Here is a 15,783-nt window from a genome sequence, read left to right on the forward strand (position 1 = left end):
ATCCTCCCAAAATAAACAAGAAACAAAAGAACATAGGAATTTTTTGTAAAAAAAAGAGGAAGGTAGCCACCCTGTATGAAAGCAATTGTGACCACAACATCATAATTAGAACAGTCTGTAACCCAAACCAGCTCTGTTGATTACTCTGTTGCCCTTCCCTCCTCTGGTTTCGCCATTAAGGGCAGAGGCAGCAACAAAAGACAATCCTTTGAGTTCATCAACGCTTGCATAACTCTTTCTCATCATCACTCCCCCACCTATCTTCTCCCTTGCGTTGGCCGATTTACTCCCTACCTGTTTTTACGAGAATGTAGAGAATTTCGAAACCTTGGAAGGCGGTGGAGTCATCTCCAACATCGATGGCAATGTTGTCGATGATGGCGGCTTCTTGTTCTCTTTCCTCAAAACCGCTGAGAAATCAGGCACTGATTGAGCAACAACTGAACTTTTGTTGCTTACACTGCCTACTATTGTCTCCTGAAACGTTACCCTTTTCTTGGGAGGTGTCACGGTCGTCTCTGGTTCACTGGAGCCACTGCTTCAACGGGAATCACGCACGTTGGAGTTTCGATGCTCTCTTAAGGCGGTGGTTCAATGTTGCTACTTCAACGGATCTCGCTTCAACTTCCTTCTCTCCGGCAAAAGTCATGCGAGAACCAACCCAAATCATTTTTGTGAATCTTCCTTCAAATGGTATAGTTAACCAGGGTTAGGGTAGGGGTTGAGGAAACTAAGGTTAGGGTAGAGTTAAATCCTTGCATTTAAATTGTGACCGTTGGATTAAACAACCTTAAGTGTCACGATTCTAGGGGGTACTTACAAGAACTTACAGATCTTGAACTTGAGAGGAGAAAAATCCGCCCAACTTCCCATGAGTTTTAGACTTTTCATAGGAAAATTATCTCCTCAGGTTCTCTGCCCGATATAGTTCCCTAATGCCTCTAATAAGAGGGGTGGATCCCACCCGAGCAATGTGTTCGGGCAGGGGGTAAGGTGGTCATTTCCACCTCCCTATGAGAGGAACTGGATGAACTATACCAGGTAGAGAACCTAAGAGGATAAAATCCCCTTTCATAGGTAAATAACTCCGGATTTTTGTCGCCCTAGTACTTGATCCCCCATTGCTCCTCAAGTGCGTCTTGGGAGGGAGAAACGTGTCAAATCCGAATCCAACGGCCATTTTTAAATTTTGAAAAATTTTCCTCAATACCCTAGCAAATTATTTTCGCTCCTCTTTCCCGCACTTCTCTCTCCTCCTTCGTATATCCACTCCTCTAGTTTCTATATGAACCGAGTTCCCTCACGTTCTCTCAATATCTCTCTGCCGGAGTTCCCTCACGATCTGCTGCTGTTCCATCTGCGAGGAACGAAACTTCAATTTTGCAAGGCAGAGCCTCACTCTGCTACGAAGCGATCTGGTTTGGCTGTTCCCATCGCCTCCAAGAAGTTCGGCCTCTCTCGGAAACACTTCTCTCATGGATCTGGTGCAAGACTTTCTTTCTCCAAAACCAAAGCGCTCGTAGACGGCAACCAGAGCCGAAGAACACTGCAACCAGTCCTGCTGCGAAGAAGCTCCACCTTCCCTCTTGTTAGTTCATCGAAGAGGAACCCTGGTAATTTCAGAACTTGTCACTGTACTCTTCACATTTGAAGCTCATGTTTCTTTCTCTCTCTGTAACCGTTCCTTCACCCTATCTCTGTTCCACAAACCAGACGTTTTCTCATTTCCCCATTTTTTTCAACCCCAAACCCTATAATCTCCAAAATATCATACGATTGTCATCTTATTATTCTGGCTTTTGTTTTTTGTAACTATAATCACTTGAACTTAATGGATTTCATTTTTGCAGGGAATAGAGAAGAAAAAGTTGGAAGGTGATTCAACTGATTCTGTGAACTGGTTAAGGTTAACTTATTTCAAAAATCCTTCTCTTACTGAAATTCATTATCTTTTAATCTTTCTCTTCTCCTTTTTGATACCTTTCTTTTCTAGTTCTCCTACTTCATTGTGTGTGTGTGTGTGGTGGTGATTGATAAAATGATGATGGTTGAGGGGAAGGGATGATGTGTTGGGGTTATTGGAGAGGAGTAATTGACTGTGGGATTCCTCAATCAGTTGTCTTCTCTTCTCTTTTCTTTTTCTTCTTTGGTTATACAGGTCTAGATCTCTCATGTGCATGCTTAGTTCCATCTATTTTCTTAATTCTATTTGATAGTCATTCAATAATATTATCCTGCTCCTTTCTTCTTCAGTATTCAATTCTGTTAACTGCTTAAGGTTCTACTTCAGACTCTGTTTTGAAATTTTAATTTTTCAATTTAACTAGAGGCCCTACTGCTAGCCCTACTATACTACTTCTAGATCCTAGTTTTTTGTATTAATTTTGTTGTTCTAGTTTCAGATTGTTGTTCAACTGTTATTGCTGAACACAAAACCGAGACTCTGTTTTATTTGAGTGCCAAAAGCACTCAAATACCTGATTTACATTGAATCAGATGGTTTAAATTGGGATTCATGATTCTTTGTTACCTTGATTTATTTCTCTTGACAAATTGGAATTCAGACATCAACCTTCATTTTATAATATCCTGTTGGATACTTGTTGGTTAGGTCTGGAACTTGGCATATATACTTCTGCCATTAAACTTTAGTAGATTCTATCTATACTTACCAGTTTCTACATCAATATATTGCTGCTTTATTAACCTGCTCTGTTGTTCTGAATTTTCCAGCAACTGTTTATCACACCATTGTAGCCCCATTAAAATAATATTTTATGGGACAGTTCTGTCCACTAGGGCTGGGCAACTGTGTTGGTGATGTTCCATTCTTAAGTGGTTGAGCTTTAGAAAGTTATATCATAACTTAGGAAACTGGTCTATAGCATAAAACGTCGGTGATGTTCCATTCTTTGTAAAAAGGTGAATCTTTAGCTCAAAAAGGAAGAGCACCTGGGTTTGTTCCCAGGAGATGATGGTTCGAGCCCATCAAGATTCCTATACACCAAACCTTACATTGTACAACAGCCATCAAGACTCTCATACACCAAATCTTTTGTTCAACATCTAGGTTTCTTGTTTTGCATGATCTCATATTTTGAATTAGACAGTGGCTGTTCTTTTTTCATTTCACAAGTTTTTGAGAAGTGAAGCCACAAACCAGATTTGATAGGTTTTATGGTTGTTTGACAGATTTGAGTTCATTTCACATCTTATCATAAGTTTTTGAGAAGTGAAGCCACAAACCAGTAAATATCTTACCACAAACCAGATATGAGGTTTTATGGCTGTTTCTTCATTTTCACAAGTTGAAAACAGATTTGATATACTGTTTCTTCATTTCACAAGTTTAGAAGTGAAGCCCACAAACCAAATCTTAGTGGTAGGTCATGAACCAAAAGACCTGGAAGATTGTGTTGGACTTGTGTGTGTCCATCAAACTCGGTTTGGTCCGGTTCAACCCGGTTTTACTTTGTATTGAACTTTTATACATTTTAGTTTAATATTATCACATGCAATATAAACTTTTTGAGCATTGTGTCCGTAAATTTTACTTACAATGGTAGTCACGACTAAGATTTGGGTTGGGCACCCTTATCATATAGCCGTTGCATTGGGTATGCCTAGACATGTGATATCAGGGTACGAATGCGAGTACTCACATGTTTGATGTGTGTATTGGCGAAGAATCTACTTTGTCGATTCCCTCATGTATTACTGCCAGATATAGGAAGGGATAGATAGACATGTGTCACTGACACCCTATGCCTGAGAGAACCATGTCACTGCAAAGTGTGATCGCATTCTTTGGTTCATCAATGACTGAGACTCAAGCGAGTCAAAGCCGGTGTTCTGGGAATGCGAGAACACTTTGTGAGTGAAGGAGTTACTCAACATGGTCACCACTGCCCGATTGGGGAACCCCAAGATTAAGACTGTCTGTGTATGGTCGGATCGGAATCTGGATCCAGTGCCGTTTTGGAAATGGTTTTTGCAAAAATCTATTTTACATAAAATAATAGATTATATATGATTATTTGAACAAAGTGTTTTATCGAGTTTTGCGGGACCCGATCAGATGCACAGACACTCTTATATGGACATGTACTATGGATTGAGGTTTGGCAGTACAAATGTACATGCCCTAGATTCCATAATGATGATGTTGATTAGTGGGGGGTTGTACATGATAAATTGTTATTATGTAAAAAATTATTTAGAATTTGCTAAATTAATTGGTTCTTTATTTAATTAATGGATATGGTGCTAATTGTAATTATCCATAAATTTTAAATAAAGTAACTAATTAATACTTTCCCTATTAGATTTTGCTTCTTCACCTTTTTGAAGCACTTTAAGTTTAAACAAAACTGCCAAACAAAGAGAGAGAGAGTTAGACTCTCACTGGGATTAATCATCATCCTATCAGGGTTTTTAATTAAACCCTGTCTCTATATAAGGGGACCAGAAAACGCAGAGGGGCCACTGCTCCACGTTTTCTACCTGGCCCCCTCTAGTTTGCGTTTTGGTCTTCCTCTCTCCCTCGTATGATCTCTCTTCTTCTTCTTCTAGTTTCTCTCTACTGCAATTGAGAGTTAGGGTTTGAGAAACCCAGATCTGTGCTTGAAGAATGGAGAGCATCTAGGATTGGCTTGAAGAACCTTGGTAGCACCATTGGAGGTTCAGATCTGTTTACTTGGAGCACTCATTGGAGGAAGAACCATAGTCTATTGGAGGAGCAACACTTGAGGCTCACCAGGTTAGCAATTCTTTATTGATTCCTCCTGTTATTAATTATTAAATATTCATGAGATGCGAAAGAAACCCGAATCGATTTATTTCCGCTGCGCATTCGGGTATGGGATGGATCCCTCTTTCCATGTGATGGATTAGAGATGAATTTTCTCCAACTGTTTTGAGTTTCATAATTGCATGGGACACAAAACAGTAGGGCAAGGCATTGGTTTGATAGACTAAACCCTGATTGGGATGCACTAGGGTTCCCATGGGCAACTATGGGAAATCCTAAAATTTAAATAGGGCACCCATGGGCAACCATGGGCTAAACCAGGGCGTGCAATACCCTCAATACCCTAATTGGTTTATAATTGGTTTCCCTAGAGAAGCATGACTTGATCCCATGGACCGTAGTTTGACCTACAGATAGACACCGTTTATTTCATTTGAAATGGAAGTTAAAGATACAGAGACAGTGGTTATAGCCAGACCAATTCTTTCAAGACCTTGTTCCAATTTTAGGTCCTTCTCAGAGCTCCTTGTAGGCACCATTAATGCCTCACCTCCTTGTTCGTATTCTGAAACAGAGCTCTCCTTTCATAAATAATCCAAAAGCTAGGTCCTTCTCAGAGCTCTCAAAATTCATAAATAATCCAAAAGGAGAGCTTTATTTTACCACAAAGTATAGATCAGTGTGAGCATACAATGAAGATGCATCAAGCCGTGAAAACTGAAAAGTCAAGTGCCAAGCGCATAATACATGAAAGGAAGATTATTTCCTCATGGCCTAATCAAGTCTAATCTTTTTTTTGGGGGGGGGGGGGGTTGGAGCTACCTTTGTTGTGAACAGTCTCAATTCTAACATTAAATGCAACACACTCCAATATAATGAACTCATCAAAAGCAAGGCTGAAGCAATAGCATGCCAATAGGGAATGAAGAAACATTATTTTAAATTAGGGCCAAACAAAAAACCATGAGTCTTGCTAACAAGTTAGTAAGTATTCACTTCAAGATAAGAAATTAATAAAGAGCCTAGTAATGAATACATGAGAGTCTTGGTGGGTTCGAACCACCATCTCCTGGGAACAAAGCCAGGTGCTCTTCCTTTTAGAGCTAAAGACTCACTAAGTATTTGAACTGAAACTTATTTACTTGAGCTTCAGTATTACCCCTCACATTCATCAAAGAATGAGTTGAATTGGGGACCCATGATGTAAGAAAAAAGGGTACATTTCAGTATTCTCAAAGAATAACTGAAAACTGAACCAAAGGGAGGGGATATTATCCATTACTGCCTCTGTTCTTGAGTACCCGAGCAGATAGTAATGAAGAGATTTTGTGACAGGGTAGATATGTGCCTCATCCAACTTGTAATGTCACAGATAAGTATGTTTTTCAAGGAATTACTCCAGTAAAATTAAGGTTCCCCTCCCTTTCTCAAAGAAAAAAAAAATTCAACTATGCTTAGAACTTGTGAATTGAAGGTAAAGGTCTGCATTCCAATATGTCAAAGAGAAATAAATCAAGATAACAAAGAATCACCAATCCCATTTTAAACCATCTGAAGCTCAAAAACATAAAATGCCTAATTGATCACACCAAAAAGAGATTTCCAAGTCATTGTGATCAACAAAAACAGAAAGTCCAATGGAATAGTGTATTCGGTTTCCAAGACCTATCCATTTACTTTCAATTTTCAGATGGAAAGTGCAGATAGATGTTCATCATGGAATGGAATTATGGAAGAATAAGGTGGAGAATATCAGTCAAACAGTCAAACTTAAATCACCCAAAATAAACACACAAGTTACAAATACACAACCCATATAGAATGACAGCAATGACTTTTCCCTATATATGTATATAATGGGTGCTGTATACTTCCACCCATATTCATTTCATCTCTCTATACTCTCTTGGTTCTCTTTCTCTTCTCTTCTCTTCCCTGTCCCTTATTCCTACTGACCTCTTTAGAGGGGTGTTAAGGGGAAAGAAACTCAGAGAGAGAAAGAAAGGTTTAATAGAGAAGAAACAAAGAAAGAGAAGAGGTTTAAAGAGGGAGAACCCACGAAGATTGTTACTATTAGGCTTGAATTTTGTTCTTTTCACTTTGGTTTTTATCTCTCCCTTTCACTCCATTAAACAATGAAAATGGCAAATTCCCAATCATCCTTTCCCCTCTATAGGAAACACTCATCATTGCTCCCAGCCATCCTTTTTTGCCATGGAAACCTGAGCTTTTAAGTAATTCCATTCTTCATCTTCTTTCATCTTTCAATTTAAATCTCTCCTTTATAAATTTCTCTTCAATACCTTATTCCCCTCTCATTACTTATTCACGATGGATCCTTCATCCACCACGACCTTTGTCAATGGGTTCTACTCGTTCCTCACGCATGGGATTGATGATCTTGAACTCTCTTTCCTCTCCAACAACTTCATGTCAATTCAATTCCTTCAAAGGGTTCTGTTCTTACCTCGATCCTAACTTATGCTTTTAGAATCTCATTGGCAGGAATGAAAAATCCCTAACAAATCCCTATCAAATACAACAATTCGTGAGATTTGAAGAACTCACAAATCTCACCGAAAATCCCTAATCCCCTGATCTCAGAATCCCATTATAAAACATAGAGCAAAGGAAGGAGGAAGAGAGAGCGAGATAGCCATAGAGCATACCTGGAGTGATTGAAATTGCAGGAAGATGAATAATCGCCTTAGAGTTTGGCAGGGAGGGAGTTAGGGATTCCAAACCCAAGAAGTTCGATAGCAGCTCATCTCCATTGGACATTGCAGCGGCGTGAGGATGCTCCGCCATGATAGATGTGCTCCGTCGCGTGATGGTGTTCCGTTGTGATACTCTGGTTTGGCCGTCGTTCACGGAGAGGATTTTTGCTGCATGGAGGGACTCTCATCGTTCACGGAGAGGAGAGAATGGAGGGAAAATCTGGGATTTAGTCTTTTGAGGTTAAAATTTGGTTTTTCAATAGTAAACGTCGGATTGAAATAAGCCACGTGTCGATCTCCGAGGGAGCACTTGAGGAGCAATGGGGGATCAAGTAATCTGGGCGATAAAAATCCAAATAACTCCTAAAAAATTCAAGCCCAGACTATGTATGGTTGCTGAGATATCACTGACTTACAGAATTAGAAATTAACCTCGAAAGTAGAAGCTCTATATCACTTTATAATGTTATTGTCATATTGTTGCTATAATAACGAATAGTTTCTAAAAAAGTTGCTCAAGACTTCCCATTCTCTCTAATTGTCTTTCTCTTACTGTGTAAACGAACTTCAAGTCCAATTTTACTCGACAGGAAGCGTTACAGCCTGGGTATGGGCCGCCTCCGATGTCGATCTGCAGTAATAGAGAGTATATGCCAAACTAGGAAGCAGGTGTGCCTCAGATCTGGATCGAATGGAGAGGATGTTGACAGGGATTTGTGCCCCAAAAATCAGTCAATTTTGATAACTGGTTGTCAAGGAAAGGGCCCTTGAATGTTGCAGCAAATCGAGGAATCCTTGAAGAACAATCAGCCAGCTACTACTTTGGAAGATTAGAGAGATCTCTCAAATCTGAGATCTGAAAACCACCAATTGTGGAGCGAGTGAAGCTTCTAGGGTCCTAAAATAACCCTCCAAATCTCACCCTTGTTGGATGTAAGGGAGATGAGGTCAGAGGTTTTGTTGGCTACCATTTCACCTAAAAGTTCGAACTGTTAGGGAAGAGCAGCATCAATGTCTACATAAACAGGTTTCAAATCAGCAGCAGAAAATAGAAGGTAGTTGCAACCGCAGGGTCTGGCCTGTCTCCTTCAGATCAGCTCTTGAATCAGCGGTGTTGTGGGACTCTTAGATCTCAAAGGTGAGCCAACAACTCCAGGAATAGGTCTTGGTTGCTTAGTTGCAGGTTTGAAACTCAAAATAGGGGAAGAAGAAGGATAAAAAGGGTTGAGTCTCTCACTCTTCCCTGGGCCTCTCACCTCACTGCATCTCACAGCATTATATTGTGCAAAGTAAAACATCATTCCTCTTCATTAAATCGTGTGGGAGGACCTAAGGTCCATTACATTATATAGGACAAACTTGCCTAAAATTAAAAAATTCTAGCAATGGGGATTAATAACTTATTCCTGAAACAATTATATAGTTGCAACTTAAAGCTAATTTAAAAGTAAACAAAGGAAGGAAATAAAAATAGAAATTTCTAATCAAAGCTAAGCTTACTCTCCAAATATGAAATTACAAACTCAGCAAAAATAGAAAATAGATGATTTGCTGGATTATTTCTTCTCCACGCAATCTGGTCTTGGGCCCCACAGGATCTTCTAGAAGCATTCTCAAATAAGGCAATATGGGCTGTGGTACTGTTCACATGAACAGTATTTTGATCTACAATTCAACCTCCACCAACTGTCATGGGTCCACTCGAAATCTATGACCATCTCCTTCAGCTGCTGGCTTGATAGGAATGAAATAGGACCAAATATAGGCTGCTCAATAGCCCCAATTTATGGGCCAGTTGTGAACCAGTTTTGGAGCCCCAATCGATAATTTGGACTACATCAACATGACAGACACTTGATAAGCTGGGCATGTTTAATGTCTTGGTACAGATTTGATGGGGAGCCTGTGAAGACTGATTAGGCTTTTCTTGTTTTATTCCATCATCTGTCACTAGTTCTCTTTTTTTGTTTTTTTCTTCTTAGTAAGCGCTATAAGCTGAGAGAAGGGAATCAGGCATTCATACTTCAATTTTCTTCTCAAATAAAGCACACGAGGATAGTCCATGTTTATCATTATGTTTAGGGGATATAACACATTTTAACTTTTAGGCGGTGAAAGATTTGATTTGGAGCTTATGTATTGCATATTTGCAAATGTTGTTAGGCAAATGTCAATGTTGTAGCACCCACATTCCCATGAGCTAATTGAAGAAGGATTAAGGGTGAGCTTGTCAAGAACTGAAGAGTCTGGTGAGTCTCATGCTAAAAATGCCAAGAACTTCAAAATTGCCTTTGAGGCTTTGATCATATTTAGTTTGAATCTTAGAACAGTCATTTGATGTCTTGAACTTCAAAACAATATCAGAAAACAAAATCGAAACAACATAGAGGTCCAATCTGCTAAATCACAAAAAATATCAATTTCTGATCAATTCTAATTAAGCAATCATGAACCTATTTGGAAGGCCAAAACAGCATCAGCATATTTTGTATAATATCGGAAAGAGGGAAACTGAGGTATTTGTGAGGTAAATCAAAAAGGAAAAAAAAAATAATTACCAAAAAGAAAAGGGTTAGAAAAGAGATGCTCATTGTGTACTTTTGAGATGTTTGCAACACAATTCTTCCATAGTTTTAGGAAAGAACGCCCCATTTAATTAAATCAAAATTTACCATAGGCAACTCCAAGATGCATGCATCTCAACTCCTACAAGTGCATCAAATTGTTGTTACGTTGTCTAGGAGACTCTAGGAGTAGGGAGGAGGGAAAAGATCAGCACCTAGACAACCAAGGGGCCGCCTGGATGCCTAGGCAATGCCTTGACAACTATGGTGTATCACCTGTAGTAATATTATACCACTATATTGTATCTAGGCTCTCTGCTGTGGGTAAACTGTCCTCAAACAAAAACACAAAATTTCTCACAAATAGGCCAAGATACATATGAAATGAAAGTTACGCACTTCACCTTTTGACCTTGAGCTTCTCACTTTCAAGTATGCTATTCTTCATTGTAGATTGAAACTCTATTAAGACACTAACAAGGTCATCATTCTTGTCACTAGTAGTAAAAGGTACTTCAGATCTTCCTACAGACAAATGAAGAACCTATAGCATGAGTTGATTGTCTGACATAGACTGTAGTTCGTGCCATAAAAGTGATTAGTTTATGACTATGAAATAGTTTTGAACTTTTGATTATTGACAACAGAGAGGGAAAAAGTGCAAAGTTAGAATTCCAACTAAAATTCTGAAACCCAATTTGGTACTCTTAACATGTTTTGGGTTTAGGTTTTGCTTTGACCAGCCAATTAAACCACCCGAATTCATCTGAAAATGGAAGCTTTCAGAAAAAGACAACCGGCCAGGTTAGAGGGTTGATCTGCCTGTTCACATGGTTGGTTCACCAGGTCCACCGGGGCTGGAGATTGAAGAGAATGATTTCCACAGAATTAGAATGAGTGAATGGAGTGAGAGTGTTACTTCCAGATTGATGTTCAATTGGAACATAACATCAAAGGTGGAAATTCAAACAAAGAAGCCAATGAATGTTTGGGAACCAAGAAACAAAGGGCCATACATAGAGAAATGAGTGTGGCTAAAATGTAGATGTTGAGATGAATAAGTGGAAAGACTAGAAAGGTTATAGAAATGAATTCACTTCCAAGAATATAGGGCTAGAAGCAATAGTTGAGAAGAAGAAAGAAAGCTCACTGAGATGGTATGCGCACAGACACATGGTTGCATGAGTGAGGAGTGAGAAGGTGTGCATTGAAGGTGTTAAAAGGAAAATTATCAAGGCCAAGAATCACTTCAGTTGACACAGTGCAATGAGATGAGTGCTCGTGCTTAAACAAGAAATGACCCTAGATAATGTGAGATTGTAGAATTGGATTCAAGTAGCCAACCCAAGCAGATAACTCTTGGTTGAGTTGAGTATTAAAAACTCTGAATGGTGCAGGCCAGAGCATACACCTTTTTTATTTTTTGGTAAGAGCCAGAGCATACACCTAAGAGTACTCATGTATGAAGGCATGGGATATGAGGCAAACTTTACTGGCCGAGAGGATCTGCCTCAGTGTGAAATTTGATGCCCCTCCGATCCTCCACCAAACTCAAAACCTTGAAAAAGTATCTGCACCACCCAATTCTTTCTCAACCAAAACAAATACTCGGTCATGTATGGAGAAAGTAAAATGCACGTAGATCAAAGAAAATAATACTAGATTCATTTGCAACCAGGATGCAGAAACTTACTAGATTGTGGGAGAACAAGTATTGCCTGAGGAGGGGGAAAAGGAAGAATCATTAAAAAGGGCATGCTCCATTCGCTTTTCAGCCCATATAGACACAGTTGGACAGGGTTTGTGAATTTTCTGATTGTGCATGCTTGTTTGAAGAGAAAGAGAGAGAAAGGGAAAGAGAGTCCACATTCCATGTCCAGTTATCATAGAAGAGGGACTCCAGGTTGTTGTGCAAGACATCTTTTATCCATGATGTTGAGAGGAATAATAGACTAGTTTGCTACCAAAAATATTTGATAATGATAGAACAACAACATGGATAGAATAAAGAAAATTGTCAGAAAATATTGCATTAAACAGTAAAAGAACAAGTGTTTGTATACATGTATAAACACCGGAGGCTATACCATCTGAATTTTCATGAGCTTGATTACACAAGGATTCCCTGTTGAGTATCCATCTATATCCAAGATTACAATTTCCCAAAATCAATGCAACCAAGCTAAAGAATCTAAATAATATCTATCCCTACAGGCAAGTTACCCTAGTAAAAGTCAAAATCATTTTCAATGATCAGTTCCTCCTAACCCTTTTTTGTTCACAGATAGTTCACTAGGATACCAAAGATATGGCAATTCAATGTCAAGAAGCTGCGGCAATCTTCTAATTGAACAGCAATCCTCCTGCCTGGTAGTAATTGAAGCCTTGGATTCTGGTTTGAATCCATTTTCAGCAGCAGAAGATTTATCAGAGCCACTGATCCTCCTCCTCTTTCGACCTCCCAACGCAAGTTCTTCCACAAAACTACCCGCCAATTGAACCTTTGAATCATTTGGCAATTGTGGAGCAGTTTGAGTGCCCTCCACTTCTTCGGTCTCATCACTATCCTCTGATACGAACGGGTGATGCAAAAGCATGGCAGCAGTCCATCTAAACATGCTAGTCCTCACAAAACATCTTTTCAAGAAATCCTTCCCTTCTTTTGACAACTCACTGGGGGTTTTAGGCATTTCCTTGCCAGAGCCAATCCGGGAAAGAAGCTCATCAACATCCATGTCAGGCTCGCAATTCCAGGCAGGCTTGCCACTAATCATCTCCGCCACGACACACCCAAGAGCCCATATATCCGAGGGAGCTTCCTGTTCCATACCTGCAACAGATTCAGGCGACATATAAAGAGGGGTTCCTCTCAAAGACAAAGAATGGAAGTCCTTCCTCTTCCTCTGTTCCTGCACGGTATTCTTGGCGGAACCAAAATCAGCAATCTTGGCGATGTAGTCATTATTATGACTTGTGCTCGAAGAAGGAAACGAGCAACGCACGAGCAGAATATTCTGAGGCTTGATATCGCAATGAACATAACCATGCTCGTGAATATGATCAAGACCCTGAAGAATCGAGCGGGTGTAGCGCCTAACATTGGCTTCCGGCAATCCACCACTGGAATTCTTAATCCGAGAAGATAGGGTTCCTCCAGAAGCGTACTCCAGCAAGACATTGTAGGTTAACTCACCATTCCCAGTAGTGATCTCGTCACCGTAGCAGCGCAGAATGTGAGGGCATCCTTGGAGTCTAGTGAGTATCTCTCTCTCCTTCTGAAGCGTTTCGGAGCGGGAAACCTCAGCCCATTTCACAGCCATCAATGACGGAAAATGGCCCCGACGCTTCTTGGACTTGTGTTTTGCGGTAGCCAAAGAAACAGTACCGAAGCTCCCTCGGCCAATGGTTTCGCCTCTCATCCACATTCCCCCATGACTCTGTCGCTCCATATTTGCAGTGCTCAGAGTCTTAGTATTAGGGCTTCTTTCTTCTTCCTTTGTTTGAACAGAGAAGTAACAATGGAGCGGAATTGTTAGGGATTTCTGGCTCCCAAGAGAAAGAGAGCTTAAACGAGTGAAAGCTGAAGGGTTACGTCTGCTGCAACGAAAGAATTACTCCTAATGTTAACAATAAAAGGAAATCCGAAAGCGTTCGCGGAATGCTAATTTATGTTTCGTAAGTAACAGAAGAAGAAGAAGAAGGGCAACCTGAAGGGCAAGCTATAGCGTAGTCTCTAGAGCAAGTTATCGACTCCTCAAGGCAAACCGCGTACGCATTTGAATCAAGGCTTCTTGTGGGGATTGTTTTGTTTCCTGTTTTTTATACAAAATTCACAACAAACGTTGCAATTTGGGGTGTCAAATCGGTTGCTCCGGTTCGTTTCGGTCTTTGGTTCAAAACCTTAAGGGGCCAAAATTGAAACCGGTTAATAATTGATCGGCCACCTCAACGTGTCCTTGTCAGTTAAGCCTAAGATTGAAAACAATAATATTATAACTTGGTTGGGCTTCCTAATCTTATAAAAGTATGACATTTTTTATTTCTTTTCGTAAGTTCTTAATGTAGGACTAAAAAACATTAATCTTTGGCTTGAAGGAATAGAAAAGAATAAAACTCTAAATAAAAAAGGGCAAGAGAACCTTGCCTCGGCTTCTAGAGCTTGCACGTGTACTGGCCAATAGAAGCACACATGCAAACTTCATGTTGGATGAGATTTCTGTCTTTCTATGGCAGCAACACGGTATTTTTGTGCGATTCTATGTCTAGACACAGGAGCCACGCATCCATTTTTTTTTCCCATAAAATTATGCACTCACTTTTAGTCTAATGTTGAAAATTTAAGAAGAATAAGGGAAGGAGAGAGTCTATGAATGAGAGGTAGAGCTGTTGGAAAATTTCAAGCTTGAATATCAATGAGATAACTGGATTCAAACTTGTTGTGGGTCAGTAAAGTTTTGACACCGTTAATTGGTCGGTCAGTAATTGGATCATTAGCAGTCAGATTGCTCAATTGGTTGGTTTTGATAGGTCTATCGGATTATTTCGTTTGGACCGAGAGCGAGACCAACAAATTAATTCAAAACATATATATCTCAAACCTGAAATCGAACCGTTTATCAAATAGTCCATTGGGTTGGGGGCCTGGGGCTTAGTCAGTTAGGTTCAATTGGATCTGCTTGTCTAGCAAGGAAGGGGCATATATCGCAAAATCAGTTGTAACTTGTTTGGTGACAACAAGAATTTGCCTTTAAAAGTACATCTTAATTCTTAAAACCGTTTGTAAATGACATTAGTGTTAATAGTCCTTGAGGGCGGACCTTGGTGCAACGGTAAAGTTGCTCAGAGTGGGAAGCTGATGTTATAATCACTTTAATTTTATTTTATTTTTGGAATTGGAGAGCTTTAATTAGGGGGGGGGGGGGATAGGCCCCAAGGTGGTTTGAACTCATGACCTCTTATTTGAGGAGTTGGTCTTTTGCCAACTGAGCTGACCCCCTTGGGGTGATGTTATAATTACTTTGCTCGCTCTAAGGTGGAAAAGGATTCCCCAGCCAAAATCTTCTTCTACTCATCAGTTTCAACTTTCGACGTAATATTTTTATATGGAAAAATTTTCAGCGGCTTTTGATCTATGTGAGCTGCTGCCATGAAAATAGAGTTATTGAATTGCTTTTCTTTCGTGGATTTTGACTAGTGCACTAAAAATACATAAAAACTAGTTTAGGAGTCAAGAGAACATTGAGCATCTTAAGTGTTAGCATATTAGCATTCCATTAACTACAGAGGTTTAGGGATTACCTGAACCAAATGGAATCGCAGCAGAAGGGACGATCGAAGGCGGCTTGCAGTTACGAGCACAACGTGATCTCTACAGAAAACCCCACACTACAAAACCCTAGGCAACGATGGAAACCCTAGGATAACACAGAACTTGAAAGTGAGGGAGAGAGATGGCTTCTCAAAAGATATGAAATTGATTGTGTTAGGGTTTAGGCCTAATACTTATTTATAGACAAAACCCTGAGCGCCCCTCTTACTTGGTCGACTTCCATTAGAGGTCTAGACCGAATAGAAAAGGGGAGGGGTTGGTCACTTAGGTGACCGACCCCTCCAGAGCTCAGATCTCGTGCGGCCAGCCCCTTGTGGGCGCACAAATTGGGCCCAGCCCATTAACGTTTTACATCTCCCACTCGCCCACACAAGGCGCATAAATTTAATTATGCATTCAAGTTTCTCTCATTCTGCGTTATCC

The 15,783-nt window shown here is 40.0% G+C and overlaps 1 protein-coding gene across 1 annotated transcript; it reads right to left on the reverse strand.

The window, feature by feature from the left end:
• Window positions 1-12,063: 12,063 nt before the first annotated feature.
• Window positions 12,064-13,728, reverse strand: LOC122660536 (mitogen-activated protein kinase kinase kinase 20-like). The gene is made up of 2 exons (XM_043855898.1): window positions 12,597-13,728; window positions 12,064-12,557 (listed from the first exon to the last, which is right to left on the reverse strand). Exons 1-2 carry the CDS (start codon window positions 13,478-13,480, stop codon window positions 12,278-12,280), a joined length of 1,164 nt encoding a protein of 387 aa, XP_043711833.1. The 5' UTR covers window positions 13,481-13,728; the 3' UTR covers window positions 12,064-12,277.
• Window positions 13,729-15,783: the final 2,055 nt, after the last annotated feature.

This window comes from Telopea speciosissima, chromosome 1 (assembly GCF_018873765.1).
Source record: "Telopea speciosissima isolate NSW1024214 ecotype Mountain lineage chromosome 1, Tspe_v1, whole genome shotgun sequence".
NCBI classification, from domain to species: Eukaryota; Viridiplantae; Streptophyta; class Magnoliopsida; order Proteales; family Proteaceae; genus Telopea; species Telopea speciosissima.

Excerpts from the sequence above, each read along its gene's own strand:
- LOC122660536 (XM_043855898.1), bottom strand. The coding sequence starts at position 13,480 with ATGGAGCGACAGAGTCATGGGGGAATGTGGATGAGAGGCGAAACCATT. Across the intron at positions 12,558-12,596 it reads CACCCGTTCGTATCAGAGGA|TCCACAATTGCCAAATGATT; the intron begins TAGTGATGAGAC and ends CACTCAAACTGC.